At 42.8% G+C, this 21953-nt stretch overlaps 1 protein-coding gene across 2 annotated transcripts in view; it reads right to left on the reverse strand.

Moving 5' to 3' along the window:
• Positions 1–21953, reverse strand: part of LOC311251014 (uncharacterized protein) — a 75851-nt gene that overhangs the window by 7993 nt on the left and 45905 nt on the right. For both annotated transcript variants that reach the window (XM_084343258.1, XM_084343257.1), the window contains exons 11-14: positions 12154–12197; positions 2473–2666; positions 1501–1571; positions 945–1102 (exon numbers count right to left, since the gene is read on the reverse strand). In XM_084343258.1, the coding sequence (XP_084199384.1) occupies positions 945–1102; positions 1501–1571; positions 2473–2666; positions 12154–12197 (467 nt within the window). The remainder of the gene's footprint in view (positions 1–944; positions 1103–1500; positions 1572–2472; positions 2667–12153; positions 12198–21953) is intronic.

A 21953-nucleotide genomic window follows, 5' to 3' on the forward strand; every position in this document is an offset into this window, starting at 1 on the left:
GTTCAGTGCAGTTTACTTACTTTTATCTTTGAGATTTAATTTTAGTTCGGTTTGAGTTAGCTGTCAGAGTGTGTTTGATAGTTTTTGTTTAGTTTCTGTTGTTCAGAAATGTTTAGTTTTACTTTTTATTTATGTATGTTAAGTTTTAGGGTAGATACCAGCCATGACAGCATCATGTTTCCACTTTGTGAGTCTGTGTGAGTGTCATTATGGAAAAGCTCCTCCACATTATCTTTGTGTACATGGGTATTTCAATGAGGAAACAAGAAAGGAAACCTTCTCCAAACTGTTTCCACAAATCTGGAAGACCATTAAAGTGTGTTAACGTGCCGGGTTTATAGTCGCTTGTCTCCGGCAAGCTCATTTCTCAAACTACATGAAAAATTGGGGTAGTGGATTAGAGAAGCCTGATTTCCGAACTCAAGAAAACAGATTTCTTGGCCATGTATTCAGGTAACCTGGTTTCTGATCTGCCCTTTAGAAGACAGCAGAGATGTGGTGACACGTAGCAATGCATCCTTCACCGCTCCTTCTAAAAGGGAACTAATAAGAGTTTCTTTAGTCCTAATAAGTCATTTTTCATCACTGAGTGTTTGACTACTACTGTCTCCAAATGCATGTACACAAATTAACATCTACACAGCTACTTAAGTGCATGTTAACACACTGACTGTGTGCATTTCAACTGAACAAACAGGACCAAAAAGCACACAAACGTGGACAAGGACAGGGGCGTCTACATACTTTTGACCACATCCTGTCGCTTGAACTGAGACTATGCGTCAGAAAAACAAACTTGCCTCGAGCAGTCAGCGTGCAGAGTCAAGATAAGGGGTCCACCTCTGCAGGGTTTTATTTTTTAACATCGGATCTGGTTTGATTTTGAAGGTCTCCGTGCACCAGATGTGTCTAAATCTCACTGAGGGACATAAAACAGGACTCACGGTGCCTGGAAGAGATAGACCCTCCAGTCGGCCGTCCGCAGGTAGAAGACGTTGGGCCTCTTGCTGTAGTCTGAGGCCTTCATGGCCAGAGAGTGGTGGATGGACACGGCGTTCTTCAGGTCCTCCTCAGAGAGCTGTTTATCGGGCCGGTATTCCCCCTGACATGACAGTTAGAGAGAAGAAACGCTTTGATTAACACCGACTTATTTTAATGCGGGGACTGTTTCCACCCCGCACCAAAGTCTCTGACACTTTTTAGACGCGTAAACAGGACGCGAGCTCCTTGATGTAAAGCATTTTTTTGTGGATTACGTGTAAAGCAGGTGACGCGGCGCAACAGAACATTTTGTTTGGTTTCTCGAGAGATAACCGCTGCGAAGATCAAGATTCACCTTCTGTTACAAACGTGTTGCTGCGATGAAAGTAAAACAGGATGTTTATGGAGACGCAGTCATCTGTTATCTTAAAGGTTGAATAATGAATATCAAGCAGAAGCTGTCACAAATTGCTTCTCGCAGCCGTTTTTTAAACTCAGAGTGTTAAAAAAGAAACTTACTTTTTGCAGATAGAGAATGAGCCCTTTTAGGATGGCGTAGAAGGTTTTCCAGCCTCGCTTCCCTCTCGGTGCTGGAGAAACATGGACACGGATACAGATCATTTCCACAATTATTCTGTTGCTCTCATGTCATATTTTGACGTGATAAACGACATCTTAGGGCACGCTAATCTGAGTATGCACGGCTGCATGTAAACCAGGAATATTCATTTATTAGTAAACTGCTTGTTAGGAATATTAACTTTTTCAAAATAAGGGCAAAAAAATGAATATTTTGTGCATGTAAACGTAGTTCTTAAGCTAGCTTTCAGCTCTATACCTGTCATCAGAAATAAAAGATGTATCCAACTATATTTTTGCAACTAAAGAGAGAATAACAGCAGAGAAAGCAGGAGACATTTTGTTTGATCGCTGATAAATACTGGTGTGAAACCGGGCATGGCACAGACTTTGGATAAGAGCTCCCTGGTCCTTCTGCCGGTCAGACTGGAACAATGAGGATTTAATGGAGATAAATTAAAGTGACGAAGCTGTTAGATGTTGTCTTTCTCAGAGCTGAACTCCAGTCTTGGTGCAGCGAAAACACAACAGTTGGTGTGATTTGGGCGATTTTCCATCTTTTGTTCTATTTTCATTCTTATTTTCATCAGGTAGGTTTTATCCTCCATCTTATTTCACATTCATTAAAGCTTTCTACACATGTTTTTATGCTTATTCTTGTCTTTTTTTAAAAGAGAAGCGTGCTTTATATGAAAACATTTAGACTAGCTGGTTACCTGGAGAAAGCATGGGAGCACTGCTAATACATTATTCTTTAATTCAATGTATTTATTTATGTCTGCTGCTATAAGTCGAACCGGAAGATGACATATTTCTGGTTTGTGATGGTGTCTTGTAATCCCAACATTTTATGTTGTTGTTGTTGTAAATGGATCTTGAACCTCGAGTTATAAATGAGAGGGTCTGACGTACTTCTCTTGCCGTCACAGTCGGCGTGGACCTTTCGGACCAGGAACCCGTTCTTGTAGAGCAGCGACCCGGACGGCTCCGACTCGTCCGTCAGGGGCTTCCCGCTGCTGCCCACCCGCTTCATCGATCTGGAGGCGTTGGAGTCGCACAGGCTGTCCCCGAGCTCCGAAAACGACTTCCGCAGCTCTTCCTCGTCGCTATGGAGACAAATAATGAAATAAATGAATTAAAGAAGAAAAAAAAAACAAAAACAAGATTCGATGGTGATCAACACTTATGTGTCATGTCTCATTAGCAAGGCGAATAAACACATCATCATTCATCCTGTCCGTTTGCCTCTCACTCTGTTACACGAGGACAAGAGGTCCAGAGATTTCACACACTCGCTGGGAAACTTTCGTCTCATACAGTACACATGAGTAATATCTCCGTCCACTGATGGCGTCTTGGCAGAGCTTTTGTTGCAGACATTTAGAAAAAAGTGTATCTGGTGGGGGGGGGAGAAACCTGACTGAATGAAGCCGTGTGTCTTCAAAGCTTTAATTGTGTGTTTTCCTCTCTCTCTGTGCTTCGGCTGCTGTTCTCCCGAGAAGCAGTCCGCTCCCCTTGATCAAAAAGTACTACCGCAAAAAGAGTGACACCATCTATCTTGTTCCAGCTTTTGAGGTGAAAAACAGGGGCAGCGTTACCCAGGGGGGGCCCTCAGAAACGCAGACGCATCACCACAGCTCCTCCTCCTCCTCCTCCTCCTCTTGAAGGCTCATAGAGGTGAGGAAGACTTTTGTTCCATGAGACTTTAAAGACTTACAGTACAAAGAGGAGAGAGAGAGGACGCTCCCTGAGTCTGCTTCCTTACAAAGTCAAGTGTATAAGGCACTGTATTACAAGACTGGCAGTAACACAACACTCTCAGTCTTGAATTACAAGCGGAGATGAATGAGAAGTGCCTTTAAATGCTCAGAAAGAATGGAAACTGATGAAGGAAAACTCAACTTTTTGCTCATGCCTCGTGTCAGCGCCTGATGCATTGAGCTCTCAGGGCCAACAAGGACTTTGTGGAGAGATTTGACACCAATGACATTAATATCAACAATTATTCTGCTCATATTTTATTGATTTCCAAACTTTTACTGCTCACTTTCATCATATTGCTTTATTGTTTCGAACACAGACACACACACACACCCTCGGTACGCACCGTCGCTCGCTAACGTTATCTTACGACTAGTTTACAGTGTTCGGGGCGAAAAACAGCAAGATGATGAGTTTAGTCTCGTTCGCATACTTCCCTATCCTGAAAGCAAATGAAACGCACCGTTACCTTGAGCAACCTCGTGGATTTCTCTGGTTTGAACATTATTGCAAACATTTGGAATAATGTAAGAACATAATCCAACAAAATATACAACAAAGGTCTGATTTTTCTCGTTTTAAGACATTTTAGTGGTGAACGCCTGCATATTACATCCTGAAATCTAATAAACTGTCTCACCTAAAGTGTTAAAACTGGAGCGCAGACATGTAATTTACTAGAATCCATTTCTTATTAAAGTGCGTTTTCAGGCTGAGAGTTGTTGCTGGTGGATTTGAAGTTTTTGCTGCACATCGCTCATTAGAAACAGGCCTGGAGGAGCCATCTTTGTAAATGAGGATTCAGACGCGCCGCAGCGCTCTGACTGTGTTCGACTGCAGCTTCATTTCTTCTTAACTACCCTCATGTGCACTGTGTGTGAGTCTGTGTGTGAGTCTGTGTGTGAGTGTGTGTGTGAGTGTGTGAGTGTGTGTGTGTGTGTGTTTCCAGTAAAACAAGTCTCTGGATGTCTTTTATGACCCTTTATCGAAAAAGAGAACAGCACGTCTGGATTTTTGAGACAAAGCAACGGCTTTTGTTGTAATCTGTGTTTCTTCACCCATTCAGTTTTCATGTATTGTGTATTCTTGTGTATTCTTGTGTACTCGACACTTTTCAATGTGTTTTATTTCCTTCACTGCTGTTGTACGATCATTTCTTTAAATGTTTTGTCTTCTGTTTTTGCTTTCATTTTACTTTGAAGCCCATTTTACGTTTTCTAAATGTATTTTATGACTGTTTTATTACCTTTTTTTAATGTTTTGTCATCCATTTTTGGTTTCATTGTATATTCTTGTCTACTAACCACTTTTGGCTAATTACTGTATTCTTACCATTTCAAAGATTGTATCATCCAATATGAGTTTTATTTTGCTTTATGTTCCTGTCTGCTAGCCCCTTTTTCATTTTACTATTTGTTTTACAACGGTTTTATTACCTTTTTTTATGTTCTGTCATCGATTTTTGCTTTTATTGTATATTCATGTCTTTTTTTCTGGTGTTAAAAATGCTTTATTATTTTATTTAGGTTTTAATACCATTTTTTTTGTTTTATCACCCATTATGGTATTTATTTCACTATATATTCTTGTCTGGTAGCCCATTTTTGATTTCATATTTATTCATCTACTGTTTTTTTATGTTTATTGTTTGTTTTAATCACATATTCTTGTCTACTAAGCACTTCTTTTTGCTTCATTTTAATGTGTTTTACTGTTTTATTACCATTTTTAATTTAATTTGTCTACTAGCCCTTCTTGAGGTTTTAATTACCTTATTCTTTCAAATGTTCTGTCTTTATTAATTGTGTATCTATCAGCGTATCTTTACATCTGCTTGTTAAAATCCTTGTAAACCTTTGTTTTTTGAGTATCAGGACGTCAGAAGTCTTGATACTTGATCCTTTTTCGATACCAAGTGTTTAAAACAATATAAATGTTGTACATTTGATAGTCTCCAAAGTACTGAAGCTATTTGAAAAACAAATCTACAATCAAATTATTTTAAAAAAGACAAAAAAGTGTCCTATCTTGTGCATGGGATTTATCTTTTCTTGTTGCAGCGGTATCAAAGCAGGTATGGAGCCTATCAAACTTTACATTTTTGGTATCATGAGAACCTTCATTATTAAGAGTATATATTACAGTATGTTATAAATAATGTAAGTGAGAGAGAAGATGTCTTTGTGCTGCATTTGACTGATAGACAATACTTAGTATACACATTTCTACAGCAGTGCTAATCCCATTCTCTTGTAAATAATCCCTCACAATGCACTGTATGGATTCTGTTCGTGTTTTTTAAAGGGATTTGTCACATTAGGAGATGATAGATGCTTTAGGCAACAACGCCGAGCGTCTCTGCAGCTGCCTGGCGAGGTAACATGGCAATTCCACTTGTTACCTCACCAGGCGGCACCCATGCAAAAGTTCAGCCCGAAAATAGAATAATGGCTGGATGCCGAACCCCCCCGAGACCGCGCTATGAGTAACCAACAGTACATAACAGCAGTTAACCCCGTGCAGGAGCCAGAGAGAGAACGGGAGGCAGAGACGGAGCCAATGAGCACGGAGCCTGTTGCCTGGTAACTGCTGGCCTGCCTGAATCCCATTCTACACAGAGAAAAAGTGTAGAGGAGCTGGAGAGCGGGGGGATGGATGGATGGATGGATGAGAGAGAGAGAAAGAAGTGAGGAGACAGAGACAGAGGAGGGGGAGCAGAAGAAGACGAAAAAAAGACGAAGATGATCCTTCTCAGATGGCAGAACATTATCCTCAATGATATGAGGGAGAGGAGAGGAGAGGAGAGGAATAGAAAGTAAAGAAAGGAAAGGAAAGAGAAGAAAGAAAGGGCGAGGGGAGGAAACCACAGAAAATGAAAGGTAAGGACAGAAGGAAAGAAAGTAACGGATATGAAATGAAACGATATTAAAGGGAAATTGAAAGGAGTGGGGACGAGGGAGAGGAAAAAGAAGAAAGTAAAATAGAGGAAGAGAAGAAAGAAAACAAGAGATTACACTGAATAAAGAGGAAACAAAAAGAAACAAAACAAAAAAATGAAAGAAAGAAATACTGAAGAATGGAAGAGAGGAGAGAAAAAAGAACAAGAGAAGAAACAAAAGAAAATAATGAATCTGAGACAAAAGAAGAAGAAAGGAAAGAAGAGAAAGACAGCAAATTGAAGAAAAAGGAAATGGGGCAGAGGAGTGGAAAGGAAAAGTACCAAAACAGGCAGGAAAAAGGAAAAGAAAGAACAATACACAAAAGAAAGGGAAAGATGAAGAGAGGAGGGAAAAAAGAAAGGAAACAGTGTGTGAGAAAATACAGGAAATGTTGTTGATGCAACATGAAGGAAACACATGCAGTTGTCCAGCTGAGAGAAATGCATGCTGGGTGGATTGTTCTGCATCTGCAGCCTATAGGAACAGATTCACTATGTTTCACCTGTGACACCGAGTCACTCCAAACACAGGCGAGTGAAAGAGGACGTGGCGAAGCACTTCCACTCAAAATCGACCTTCGTATCATCACAGAGACTTCCTACCTATCGCCTTGATAAAGGTTGTCGATGTATGTTTCTGCAGACCGCAGACATGTTGAAACTTCACATTTTTCTGGGTTAAATTTGAAATGTTACGCTCTGACAATGCTGTGCTCATGGTCTCGTCAGGTTTATGCACAAAAATCCACTTGGTTAGGGTTTGGAAAAGATCAGTACATACGCCGGGATGTACTGTTACAGTCATTCTGCAAACCACAGTCACATCCAAGGTTGACATGCGTACCGAATGTGGCATATCAAGACATTAGCATTCTTATTAGCCACCTGTCGCAGTAGGAGCTGCCAAACAGGTGACCATCCGTGTTTTGCATGAAAACTGGGTGTTTTTTAAGGAGACCTGGGGAAATTTCCAGCAGTGTTTGTGATCTGACAGACTATTTTTTGACAGGAAGTTTGACCATCTCCGTCGTGAACCTGGCGATCGACACATGATGCTTTCCTGACCTTGACTAAGTGGTTTTGGTGCCTCAACCTCAGCTAATAAATGTCCCAACATCTTACCAAAAATATCCAGTATCACGCTTACTTAAATGTTTAAACGCCATCTTGAACAGTGGTCTCTGGCTCGGCTGCCATCTCACCCAGCTGTCACGTCACTACCAACCATCCTCCTGACACGAAAGCCAGCTCATATACACGTAATACGAACATGAAATGATGGATATGATGTACAGATTTGAACATATCACCACATTGTCATGCTAACACTTTATACTTGTGTCTAGACTGAGACTTCAGAAGCCTCTCCGGTGTTTAATATGGATGGAAGTGCTAACAGCACACCAGATTTTTAACAATTCATTTCACTTCAATGCTCTGTTGTTTTTCTAAACCCAAGCTGCCATAAAAGAAGTTTGCTGAAAATAAAACAGTCTTAAATCGGCCAAATTTCAAATGAAGTCTGGAACTATCTGACTGATGTACAAGCAAACAGTATTATTGGACTGTGTGTTCGTTGCCAGGCTTCAGTACTCAGTGTTACAGACACGTCGCTGCTGTTTAATGTCATATGATGCGAGTCGATGGCACACAGTCTGCTCTGCTGCTGCAGGTGAGAGGTGGCGGCAGCAGACAATAGTAAGACTGGGATGATTAGGAGCATTGAGGGAGGAGGAGAGAGGGGATTAGCAGAATAAAAGCAATAATAGAGCAGATGGGTCGTGTCTGTTCAGCATGCTTCGCTCTCTCATCATCATCATATCCTGAACAGCTGAAATTATTCCTCTGCCGTTTTTTCGCCCCGTCTCTGCTGCATCTCCGACTTGTTGCGTCTCTCTTTCGCTGCACAATGCCCACCACCGCCGCCACCACCTCTCCCTCTGCTCTCCACCCCCGCTGCTGAATGAGGAAGCATGTGTGTGCTGTATATGTCTGTGTTGCATGTGTGTGTGTGTGTGTGTGTGTGTGTGTGTGTGTGAAGAACATGTGGGTGCATCCAACTGCACCGTCGAGAGGAGCGTGGCCATGTGCGTGTCTTTCTCTCTGTGGGGGTGTGAAATAACATCCATCGCTGTGTTTTGCGTTGTTGTTTCTCATCGGGGCGCAAAAATACACGTACTGTACCGAGCACCCACACACACAAACACACACACAGACACACACAGACACACACAGACACACCTGTAATGAGATGTACATGCCAGATTTTCACATATACACACTCTGTATTCATATAATCGCAGAGAGCAGTTTTGTTTTAGCGTCTGAATCTCACACCTCTCTCACAGGCCTTTGACTATACTGTGTGGTGGCGGAGAGTATTTTTTTTAAAGCCTCAATCTGGGAGTAAATAAGTAAATCGATGCGATGTAATCTATTAATAGGACAGGACAGAATATACACTTTACTCCGCTGTGATTTTGCAAACAAGACGTTCACAAAAGCTGCACTAACAGCCTCAGAATGAACTCAGCAGAGCACCGTATCTGTCTCAGGATTTCTGTCCTCGTGTTGCGATCGCCGTCAATGAGTGTGCAAGCGACGAAATGTCCTCGGTGTGACGATATACGCGTCGACCGAGCGAGCGCGGTGTGAAAGTGATGGCAAAAGTGAGACTGTGCACCAGGTTGCAGGACCTCCTCTCACTCACTTAAACTAACCTTTAAGAGAAGGAAAAATAACATCACATCAAAGGAATTAAAAACAGACGAAGAGACGACGAGCAGGAAAAGGAATGAAAGATGAAAGATGGAAATTCGGTTAAAAAAGGACGACTTCACACAAAATGTCTACGTCTATCCAAAAGTGGGCTTTAAGAAGAGATTTAAAAGAAGTTTCTGATTCTGCGAGCTTCATCTCCTCAGTTGGGTCGTTCCAAAGTCGAGGGGCGCTGAAAGTAAAAGCGCGGTCACCCTCAGTTTTAAGCCTCGACTTTGGAGCGACCGGACGGGCTGCACCCGAGGATCTGAGGCTGTGAGAAGGCTCATATGTGATCACATTTCTACTGCGAAACTTGGGGCAAGACCCAGACGAGCTTTAAAAGTAATCAGCAAATAAAGTGCTCTGTACCTGTAACGTGCAGCTGAAAATGATTTGCAGTAATCACACTTTATCTAACGTCGTGTAAGCTGTTAGTTATTGAGTGACCTTTATGGACTAAGTTCATTTAAGTTCCCCCTGATAAGCATTTTCCCTGTGTACGCTGGTATCTACAAGAGGTAGACCAGGACGATTATCAGGCAGATATTCAGCATTTTCCAAATATCTGTATCTGTGATTTTTCTGCTGGATTGCAGACAAAATAAACTAATTTAAAAATGTGCAGCTTTGCCTCTGATGCAGCGTCCTCTCACAACAATATCTGATTGGAAACATGTCACAATGAAAAGCCGACAAACACTGAATAATCAGAATCTGCAAAGTAACTAGTAACTAAATTTATCATGTATAAAGTAGCAGAAAATGGAAAAGTACCTCAAAATTGTACTTAAGAACGGTACTCGTGTCTGAGGGAGTCTGTCTAATGCGCTGCAGCTGAAAGCTGACTGCTGTGGTTCAGAGAACAGAGCCTCCCCTTTGTTATTTCGCATTCATAACCCTCGACTACTATGTTTAACTTTCCCAAAAGAAAACAGGTGCAACAGATCAAAACACAGCTTGTTGTCAACTCAAGTAAGAGCACACACACTCACAGGCGGCAGAGGAAAAGAGACAGGCATTAGAAAGCATCAAGGTATCCTGTGAGGGATGCCATCGCTGGTCGGGCCTAAAACCTCTGCCAGTCGATCGGAGCATCTCCATCAAGACTAATCAATGGAAACCATTTTAGTTTCCCCGAGGAGCAGTGCTGGACAGTCTTTTAAATTAAATTAGCAATACCACATTTCAAAAAGCCTCAATAACATTCAAAATTAGACTTTAGATACAGTACGTAAGTATGGACTTGAGAAGAATAGCATTTCATACCATTTCACACCAAAATTAGCGTGTACTGTATGTGCGTGTTTTTTAAATGCCGGTAAACCTGCTTAAAATATGCGATAGATTGATTTTCTCCGGTGTCACGTTTATCAAAAACAAAAGCAGGCAACAGGTAGAAAGCAGCAGATCACAGGCTTCATCAGACCACATCCAGAAGACGACTTAACATCGTTTATTTCTGGAGCCGACGGCGGAAGTTGCCGAGGAGTGAGACATCTCGCTTCTCTCCCGTCTCTGTTGAGAGGTGCACATGTGCAGTACGGATCGGACAGCTGGCATCATTTTGTTATCAAGATGGCGGCCACTGATGATGCAACAGTGCTAACCTTTTAATGTCTTTAACTTCCTGCTCTTTCAAATCGTAATATGCAAAAAAATGAGCGCGTCCTGCCGGTTGTTCTGTTTCCATCACAGCCGATCGGAGCTGCACGTGACTCCTGCAGAGTCATTTGTCGAGGGGCTGGATGCAGATTGCACACAGTGACGTTAAAGACGAAAGTCAGATGTTAGCGGGCGTCAGTGGGTTTTTTGTCCAGTGTTAAAGGCGGTCATCATTGTGCTGTGATTACAATCCTTAAACATTTTCCGACAAGAAAAGCACGAGGACAAACACAAGCTGCGTTAACAGCCTCAGAGTCAACACAGAGCCGTGGCGTATCCGTCTCAGGGTTTCAGTCCTCGTGTTGTGATCTCTGTCAATGACTGTGCAAGTGAAGAAATGTCCTCTGTGTGATGAAATATGCATCAACCGAGCGAGCGCGGTGTGAAAGTGGTGGCAAAAGCGACACTGTGCTCTGCCTCCAAATAGGGTTTTTTTTTTTTTAAAGCGCCGCTCCATCACAGACAGAATTTACTCTATTTCACTGATCTCGGCCAGCTAAAATATTAAAAACCAACATGTGCAACTCCCTGCTGCCAAATGAAGAAAAAAAAAAGGCACACAAAAAACAAAAGCCAGACTGACTGGCTGTGGGCTGAATCTCTTAATCTGTAATTCATTTTGTTTGGAGGTGGATTCTCTCTTTGCTTGATGGTGTTTACGTGTCTAAAAATGACATCTCCTCTTATCCCCGCGTGGCCTCCCGGTGTTTAAATAGCTGTCTATATGTCAGCGGAGATGTTTGAACTGGATTGCCTGCCTCTCTGTGGATCTCCTCCTCGATCTGCTCCTCTGACCACTTTTTATTCGGCTGCTTCGGGAGCGCTGCTGCAGCTATTTTTGGAGAGTTAGTGGGAGGCTGTGGTCACACCTTTGTACAGGATGCAGGTAAAGAGACGTTTAAATGGAGTTGGCTCTCTCTCCCTCTCGCTCCCTCTCGCTTAGTCACTCCTTCTTTTTTCTCACTTTACATGTTCACACCTACTGTACACGTGCACATGCATGCAAATGTCTCTCCTTTGTACATTTGTGTGTACAGTATATCCATCTGTAAGAGCGAGTGTGTGTGTGTGTGTGTGTGTGTGTGTGTGTGTGTGTGTGTGTGTGCGTTTGCTGCTGAGAGAACACAGGGAGGAAAGAGCAATGCGGTAGCTATGGAGTCGTATCCATGGTGCCGTAACCATGGCAACAAAGCTTGGAAAGCCAGTGACTTAATTGGCATCTCTGGAGCTGTGATCCAGAATAGCAACCCTTGACACACTAATGTTTCCTTCACATGCCAGACAACACTCACGTCATTAATGTGGACGCTAACAAGTTAATCAATATCCCTCATTGTTTCCTGGACAATGTGTGTGTGTGTGTGTGTGTGTGTGTGTGACAGAAACAGAGCCACACCAGGAGGAGAAAATGAAAAAAAATATATAAAGTTTAAGGTGAGTAAAGCCATAAAAGTCAATGTAAAATGACTTACAGTGTCCACTGCAGCTTCTGATTCTTGATTGAGTTGTAGAGCGCCTGCGGGGGAAAAACAAGAAAATCACATTTTCAGACAAACACGGGCGAACGCTCAGCTGTGTTCACCTGACGATTTGATCAAATATTACACGGCGAGGGGCGGCAGGTATATTGTTTTCTATAAAAGCTGCACAGTAAGCAAGCTGGCCTCATTCAATAAAATGTACTCGGAGAAATGTCATCCCTGTCCACGCTGCTCAAACTGCCCTTTGCCCGAGCGTAACTCATTTTCTTCGCCAACCAAATCCATCAATCATCCAATCAGTCAACCGCCGCAGCATCAGTTACGAAGCCATTATCCGCCGAGCAGCCGGCCTGTCAATGGATGGACGAGCGAATCAATCAGCCAATAAATAATTTGGACGCAAACGCGATCGACCCGCGCGGAGAAAATTAAGTTACAGCTTCGGGACATGAACACAAAAAACGATAAAAACTAAAACATGACAAAGACACAGCTGAGTTGGCTTTACACGTTTACCGCTGAATCAACTAGCTGATTAATTGACTTGTCAATCAATGGGAAAAATCCTGATAACGTCAAACATTTGGTAGTCCTGGTTTCTCAACTGCTTTTCTAAATGAAATGAATCATATTTGGTTTAAAGACTTTTGGTGAGACAAAATAATCAGAACACAATGGCAACATTTCATTTCATAGTCTAAATGATCGATTAAATCAAACAACAAATTACCGACAGACTAATCAATGGGAACGATAATTAGTCTAAGCAAAGGAGCAGTTTTGGACGATCGTTTACTTGAGTAAATGGAGCGATAAGACATCATAAAAAGACTCATTAAGTATAAATAGTCAAAGTCCAACATTCAAAATTAGACTTAAGTCTGATGTACTTAAGTTCCAATATGAGGATTAGAGATATCCACAAAACCTGGACGGAGGATGGGCCCCAGCCCAGAAAAGACGCCGTTAACTTTTAAAGACACAGATCCTGGATTTTCTTCTCGCTTTCTTTAACATCACCATGGTATAATTAGTTGGCTGGTATCTATGGGTGAGTACAAAAGGGGACTGTTTGGCCTTGGCGGAGGTATGCGCTCTACTAACCCTTCTAGTGCAACTGCGATACTTTCCGATTAGTAGTCAGATAAATGTCGAGTTAAACGTATTTGTGAATCAAACCAAGTGGAGCAGAAACATAAAGTAACATGGAAAACTGAAAGCATTGAATTTGCATCACTGCCAAGGACTGGGTGATGTATGTATGTTGATTTTGTACATTTCCTACACAATTATCTGTTCATGGATTAAAAAAAACAGACAGAAATGTCATAAACATAAATCAGCTCCCTGATTTGCAGCATTGCACAACTGCAACATGTACAACTAAAGACACTGTTTTACTTTAAAAGCACAGTTTCCTCCGTGTTAGCTCTGCATACCTCTAATTGTTCTGGCTTATTTCCACAAACTTTATCTGGGTTATGTTTTTTTAACTCCAGATCCATTTCAACTTGTTTGTGATTGGACTCCTTTTCTCTGTGCCAGTTTTTTTTTTTTTTATAATTTTATGGGTCATTGTTTCCTCCCTCGGGGGAAAACACTCTTTTGCTCCCATTATCGTCATAATCAACAGAAAAACTGGAGGAAAACACAGCAGGGAGAATGAAAAGGGAGTCGGCGCTGCGTCTCTGCAGGCTTACACTTGCTCAAAATCTGTAGCCCGACCGGCAGACGCTTGCTGGCTGGCCACAGCTGAACGCGATGCAGATACTCGGCTTCAGAAAGGAGCAGCCTTTTCCTGCTGCAGCATGAAGCCATCAGACTGTCGTGTTTAAGACGTATCGAGGCGGAGGATGCAGCTGATAGACAGCTGTGACAGCTGAGGTGATGGAGAGGACACTTGCAGGCAGTTCATCACCACCTCGTTCACCTCTGAATCCCTCGCAGACCTTCGCCATACGTCCTCTACAGGCACGCTCAGAATTGCCATGTGTGGGGGTAGAAACCTCATACTCAGCCAAAATCGATCAATTCCTATTACGTTCCTTTGATTAAAGAGCCGCTGCTAACGGTCTTTACTTCAATTCAGCTGTTTGAGGCGCCCGGCATCGTTCTGTTGCATTGTGACTTCAGGAAAAAAAAAAAACTGCATTTATAATGAGGTTTGATTCTGCGTGTCTAATCATGTTCATTTCCAGAGTTTTCTCTGAGACGGCGCCTCATCAGAAATACTTGCAGAGACTCATGAATATTAATGGACATCCGTACAGATTTAGTTCTGGTTTCCATACGCTCTACTGTAAAAACCTCAGCATTCAAACCGTGTTTCAAAACTAGCCGTGCTCATACATTTTAATCATCGCAGACAGGAAAACAGCTGAGCTTCCCCGGGACGGCGGAGTCGGCCAATTACAAAGTGGAAGACTTTGAAAATGCTTCTGTTGCACAAATCTGGTCAACATCAAATATTAACAGTGAATTTGTAAGATGTGAAAGTGGAGTGATCAGCCACAACAGCAACATATTCTGTATACAGAGGTTCATCAGTGAAGGGAGCCGCTTAAAGGAACAGTTCAGCCAAAAATGCAAATACTGGAAACATAAAATGGCTCCTTGCTGCTCGTCCTGGGTAATCTAGGTCTATGGAAGCCCTGATGTCCCAAATCGATTTGAGAAGACGTTATTTACACCCATTTTTAAAGCCAAAATCTTCACTGTAGCTGCTAAACTGAAAGTGTTAGCGCAAAACCAGTCGGTGCTCGAGCTCAACCTTGCGTCAAGGATGTGAATAACGTCTTTTCAAATCAATTTTGGATCTCGGAGCTTCTACAGATTTGGATATTACCAAACATATTTTATTATATTACGTAGCCTCCAGCTACTTCAGTTGTTTAGGAGAACGCTGCGACGCTGTTTTGCTGTGAAGCTCCGGAAATGTTTTGTGAACTACAAAACTTCACCTGACTTTCCATCAGCGCGAGGGTGAGGAGATGATGACTGAATTTTAATGTTTTGGTAAACTTATTGTTTCATTTTCAAAAGGTCGAGCAATAACACAAAACTTGGAGCTTTGGCTGGAAGAAATTTACCCTGTAAAATGACAATAAATAAGGGCAAATGCTGATTAATCTGCAGAATATTTCCCCAAAAATTATCGTTCGTATCCATCTATAATAGAGCTGCATTAGTTGTCAGCTATTAAATTAATCACCAACTATTCTGACAATCAATTCATTGGTTTGTAGTTTTTCTTGTGATTGATGTATAAGGATACATATATTTACATATTTTCCTGAGTAAACGTGGAACAGATATATACTTTTGAGTATCTTTAAGGTTTTATGTCTCACTTCCTACTCTTCTGTGTTTATATCTGACGTCTGTTTCTGTATTTATTTATCTGTGAATGGGATTGTTTAGTCTTTTTATTCCTGCCATGTCATGCTATCGCACTCATGTGATAAAGCACTGTGCTCTGTTTTTAAATGTGCTTTGTAAATAAACTTTGATTTGATTCGTGTACGTGAGGTGAGTTAATCTTACCCCTGAAGAATATCCCTTACAGTAAATCTAAGAGGAGCACACAGACTCAGCATCAGACTGACTCTGTGGACTGACGACCACAGAGGAGGTAAATAACTAAAGAAAAGGTAGATGGAGGTGGAGCGTAAATCAGTCTGACTCATTCAGTCTGGAGGCTCATTGAGACGAGGATGGATGTTCGTCACCTTCACCTTCTTGCTTCATCAACGTCACCAAGTGCCGGCAAATGAGAGCCATTAGCTTTGAGTGGTGGCTTTACACAGTGCGCTGCTCTGAGCCGTGGTGTGCGGCCAATCAGGCCTGGCAGTCGACCAATCTGCTCCGTCAAAGGCTGTGCGTGAAGCTTAGATGATTATTCAAATTGTAATGCAATAGTAGTTTGAGTATGTTAACAAAATGAAAGACTGTAGAGCTGCAGAGATGTCCTGGTCTATAAATCTTGTCCAGATGTAAGAAAATCATGTTTGTTTGGTACAGACCCCAACAAACATCACTTCATCATGCTTTTTATAGATAGATATAGATTTTATACTTGTTGATGAAGGTTCTCAGTCATCCAGGTCATGGTAACTCTAAGTGCTTTATCGTAGGCAGCTGGACTTGTTTCGGTTTCTTGAAGACGTTAGAAATACTTTAATGGTCTTGTTTGTGAGACAGTACTGAATTTGGAGTCTCAGTCCCAAGTGACGTTTTGGGGATGTAGGTCGGGTCAGTCGTCATCCCAATGCATCAGGGACTGAGACACAAAATTCAACTGTCTTACAAACTGGACATTTACGTAAACCTTATGTGTTTATTCTGTCATCATCTCACCAACATGCTGATGGAAAGTCAGGTGAAGTTTCGTGGTCCACAAAACATTTCTGGAGCTTCACAGCAAAACGGCGTTGCAGCGTTCTCCTAAACAACTGAAATAGATGAGGACTTGTTTGAAAACGTACAAAATAACCTAAAAAAGCCGTCAAATTTGGGATCTGTGGGCTTCTAAAGACTTGGATTACACCGGACGAGCAGTATGGAGCCATTTTTTACGTTTTTTAAAACAAGTCTCCATCTACTTCGATTGTTTAGGAGAACACTGCGATGCTGTTTTGCTGTGAAGCTCCAGAAATGTTTTGTGGACTTCGAAACTTCACCTGACTTTCCATCAGCAAGAGGGTGAGGAGATTATGATTACATTTTCATTCTGGGTGAACTGTTCCTTTAAGGGCAACTTCTGTAAGATAATGTGTGTTTTTCTTCAGGTATTACTCGTAAAAGTAATGCATTTCAAATTCACTTAACAGGAACAAACATAATAGAAAAACTTTGCATTAAATGTGACTCTCTACATTGAACTGGTGTCATCAAATTAAAAGGAAAATGTCATTAAAAAGCTTTTTAAATTCAGTGTTTTCGGCAGATTATTATTTTGGTGAAAATAAAAAATGTTTCCCATTCCCATTAATCGTGAGTCACACTAAATTGTAATATCTGTCAAGATAATTCTAAGATGACTGTCTAACATATCCTGCAGCTCTAGTTTGCTGTGTGTGGAGGATTATAAGTTAAACAGATCGTCCACGGTCAAACCCCAACAGACCATCTGACAGATTTGGCCCAACTGGCCTTGAATGACAATGAGCTCTTACTCAATGTTACGTGGGGTTAGATGTCACTTGTTACACAATGTGAAATAAAGTTGTAAAAAAACATGACTCATCTCTGAAGTTTTGAAGATCAACTGACACATAACGTGTCTCGCTGACGTGTCAAAGTAACAGGAACTAGTTTTCACTACCTTCCTCCTCTTCCTGGCCTGTGGGTGATTCTGTCCGTCCTGAGCCTTCCCCAGCAGGTCTGGAAACACCAGAGGCTTGAGCGAACGCGAGCGAGGGGTTCTGGGATAGCGGAACGGGTCCATCATCCGGAAGTCCCTGCCGTAGCGCACGGTGCAGAGAGAGCGTGAGCGTAGGCGCCCTGCCGAGTGCAGGCTGTTGACACCGATCATGGTCTGAGACGAAGGATCGCACAGTTCAGGGCGGTCAGAACCTGCCCGAAATGATTCAGTCTTTAAGTCCTGCAGAGATCAAGCTGCGAAAAAAGTTGATCCGAAGAGATAAAAAAGTGTGAAACGAGGTTCGCCTGGAGAGGCTGATGTGCCAACAGCCAGCTGGAAGCGGGTTCAGCTTTTAGAGGAAGCAGCCGGCGATCAGCGGAGACCACAGAGAGAGGCAACACATCATCAGGCTGCTGTCGAGGCAGGACGGGCTATCAGCAGGCATCAAAACCCGACAGCCTCGCCTCTCAATGTCTTGATCAACGCCCACCAGGCAACACCAGCATGCCCACCTGATGGTGAATTATTGATAAGACAGCCATGTATTATACATGTACAGAAACGACCCCTCTGCCGCTGTGAGGAGGCGAGACTCTCTTCTGAGAATTGGTGCAATAAATCCAGCACTTTTCCTCCAGTGTGAGTCCTCAGGCTGAAGTTTAAATGAGGGATAAACTGCAGTTCAGGGCAGTTAAAGCTTTAATTTCTCCAGGTGACCGCGTAGAAGTGAGTAAACACCGTCTCTACATGGTCTCGACAGGATGCGAGCCTCTGCCAAGTTACCAAAAGGTGACACCTTTCCAGCTGCCACCTTTTAGTGAAAGCCAGTGACTACAGAGATGAATCCTTTAACATGAACACACACACACACACACACTCAGACCCAAGCTGACACTCTCACAGATGGTATGAAACACTGGCAGAGGTGTGAACGGACAGCCAGCATGAAACAGATGGGTGCAAAATGCGGAAACTGGGAGGTAAAGAAAAAACATGCAATGAGCTCTTGATGCGTATGCGAACACAAACACACAAAAAGGGGGAGATACGGAGGGGCGGGTGGGTGGGTGGGAGAGGAAGGACGTCCGCCCTCGGACTTCAGAGCGAGGGATTCCTAAGAGCGCCCTCGATTTCGTCACAAGCCCACGAATACAAACGCAATAAAAATCAAAGGGAAGAAACAGAAAAAGGGGCAGATGAGCGTTGAGAAGACGTGGCACAAAGACGACTGGATGTTCCTGTTGCTCCCTCAGTAAAATGGATACCATCAGTTGTACAGTCACAGCGCTGATTGTCTCATTTACTCTCACTTCTTCTTCTTCTTCTTCTGCTCTCTGTCCATGCGTGGAGGTCCGCTGTCACTGTTCAGCCCCATCTGTGATCCACTTCTTCTCTCAGTCAGTATTCGCTCTCTTTAGTCTCTTCCCGTCGCACACTCGGCGGGTGTGGGTGTTTGAGGGAAAAAACGCCGCTCTCCTCCTGCTGCCGATGGCTTTCATACCTTCCCTCGTATTTTGTCGTCTGTGGCTCCTCAATCTGTTGCGATCTTTGTCCTCAGATCCAGCGCTTTTGCGTTCCTCTCTTCTCCTGCTGCTGCTGATGCGGAGGAGGAGGAGAGGAGAGGAGGAGATGAGAGCTGGCTGCCCGGATCGCAGAGTGAAAAAGACGCCGACAGGGACGGTGCTCTGCCTCTCTCTCTGCCTCCCTCTGCCTTCGCTTCGTCAATGCGTACCTCCCTCCCTCCATCCCTCCCTCCCTCCTCTCACCCTCCCTCCTTCTCTCAGTCATCACCAGCAAATCACAGTCTCCCAACTGGCTCTTCCACACACACACACACACACACAGACACACACACACATGCACACATGCAGGCGAGGTTACACACAACATGTGCATCTTTTTATAAATATACTTGCAACGCCGATTAGTATTCGGCGGTGGTCTTTTGGGAGCGACTGGCGAGGTGAGAGGAGAGAGAAACATGCAAAGAATCGGCAGTGTGTAAAGGTGTGTGAGACCAAGTGTGTGTTCAGCAGCACCGTTACTGAATTAAAGGACTAGTTCGACATTTTAGGGAGGAATGCTAGCTTGCTTTGCGAGAGTGAGATGAGAAAATGAACGTCAGTTTTGTGTTTGTGCGTCAAGTGCTTTATATAGCTGGAGTGAGGGTGTGGTTAGCCTAGCTTAGCATGGTTTAAATGTCACAAACACACCAGACAGGTCATCAGACTGCATACAGAGGACACTGTTGATGATGGAAGTAGCTGAGGAGTGAGACATCTCGCTTCTTCTTTCCCATCTCTATTTGGAGTAGGACCAATCCGGTACTGACAACTTATGGTTGTTCATTTTTCCAACCATTGCGCCCATCGTAGAAATGCCCCAGAAAAGTGGCGAACATTAGAGCGCATCCGGATGTTTCCATCACTGCCGATTCTAGCTGGAGCCTATTAACACCTGTGACTGCTGCAGAGTCATTTAACACAAGAGTGAATGCAGATGGGAACCATTCACATTAAAGACTAAAGCCAGATGTTCTTGGGTTTATTGTCCAGTGTGAAACGGGCCGTGATCAACATGTTGTATCTTGTTGATTTAACCATCACACTAACAGGACTATAAGGGCTGCTCAGTTTAGCATCAACACAGGTGCTTGTGTTATCTGGTAACACATTAATTATCATGTTTCAGAGTTAGGCAGTTTTGAACTCTGGCACCTCTTCATCCAGTCTTCATGATAAACTACCAGCTAAACATATCCTGATGAACCTGGGCCACTTGGGGGCAGCAGAAGAAATCTGTATGCATCACTACCTGTGTTAAGTGTTAAGTGCTAACCTTGTTAGCAAACAGCTTCATAGTCACACATCCACCACATGTGGAGGACATCAGAATTTATTTGAAGAACCTGATGAATGTCTCTTTTTTGGTCTCCACCACCATCTGACATTTAATCTGACGCATAATTATCTTAACCATATTTGCATTTTCCTTTTAGTCTGCTCCAATGCCTCAGATGATGAGTGTTTGTGATTTAATGTGCTCTAAAAAGCCTCAACATGGCGTCACAAACTACCTGATCACAGCACACAGATTTGAGGCATCTCTAAGCGATTACATGATTGTTAAACCTCACATTTTTCTGTTCTCACAACCACAAAAGATACAAACACAAATGTGCAAAAAGAAAACCAGCCCAGCCAGATGTTACAACTGAAAAACAGAAAACCAAACAGAAGCTAGACCATAATGAAGCAGGAAAGAAAAAGGAGGCGACAGAGAAAATTGAGCGTCTCACAGAAATCTTTGCTTACAAGACGAATGAACGAGTTGTTTCCCCGAGAGACGTATTGGTCAAATACAATTATCGACTGGAGTGGGAGCAACAGGGACGATGTGAAAACAAAAATCTGGAGCTACAGGACTGTGACCACAGGTTTAACGACTGTGTCAGTCACAGATGGGCATCGATTGGACTTTTATGGGATCTGTAATCAAAATGGACTAAAGGATTCAGTGCTCAGTTTCACAGTGTTGTCATAAACATATCTCAAGCAGCCTGAGAGGATGGGGTGGAAGAGTTACAAATGATTGTGTCCACCGTTTTAAGTGATTTTTAAGATATAATATGTCAAATTCCTGCTTTAAAATGTCTAACGTTTGAAATCTGTCATTTTATTAAAGCAAGGTTGTGTTTAATTTGCTCGCGGGGAGTGAGGAAGGAAGTCTGCAAACTAAACTAAACGTAACGTGAATAAAATTTACAAAACATTACCTCACCTGTGAACATTTCTGCCTGAGTCACACCAGATAGATTTTAGTTGGGAATGGTGGCTGCTTAACAATTTAGACAACAACTCCTATGATCTCACACTGCTTCCCTGCTGTGTCTTCTTTTGATCGAGAGAAATAACAGACTGTGGCTTTAAGGCTTTGAGCTTTGAGCAAAACCCCATCCTCCTCGATACGACCTTAGCCACGCTCGACTTTTTTTCTAGTCCTTTTTAATTTGCGTGAGTTTTTAAATGCACAGTATGTAGGCTAACGTCTGCAGCTGCTGGTCTCTCAAAACAAAACAAAAAGATAATTGCCAAGTGTCGTGTGGGGAGGGCCTCATGTTTATCAACCAGACTGCAGCAGCGATCCACGGAGGTGTAATGTTGACTGCTGACTGGAGCTGGAGGGGAAATGTGCTTTACTTCATGAACGTAACGTTACAGAGCGGAGAGGGCAAGAAGAAGAAGAGAGAACCAGAGTCTCTGCTGAGTGCTGAGTTCAGTCAGGGTTGACCTAAATTCAAACACACCCTCGGTGCGTGCCGTTGCTCGCTAGCTTGCGGCTAATGTACGGTATAGTAAAAACAGTAAAGTAACTTGCTTCACTGGTGGTGAACGCACCATTAAACAACTACAACTGATGATAAAAATCT

This window comes from Pagrus pagrus, assembly GCF_965226575.1.
Source record: "Pagrus pagrus genome assembly, chromosome: 21".
Classification (NCBI taxonomy): Eukaryota; Metazoa; Chordata; class Actinopteri; order Spariformes; family Sparidae; genus Pagrus; species Pagrus pagrus.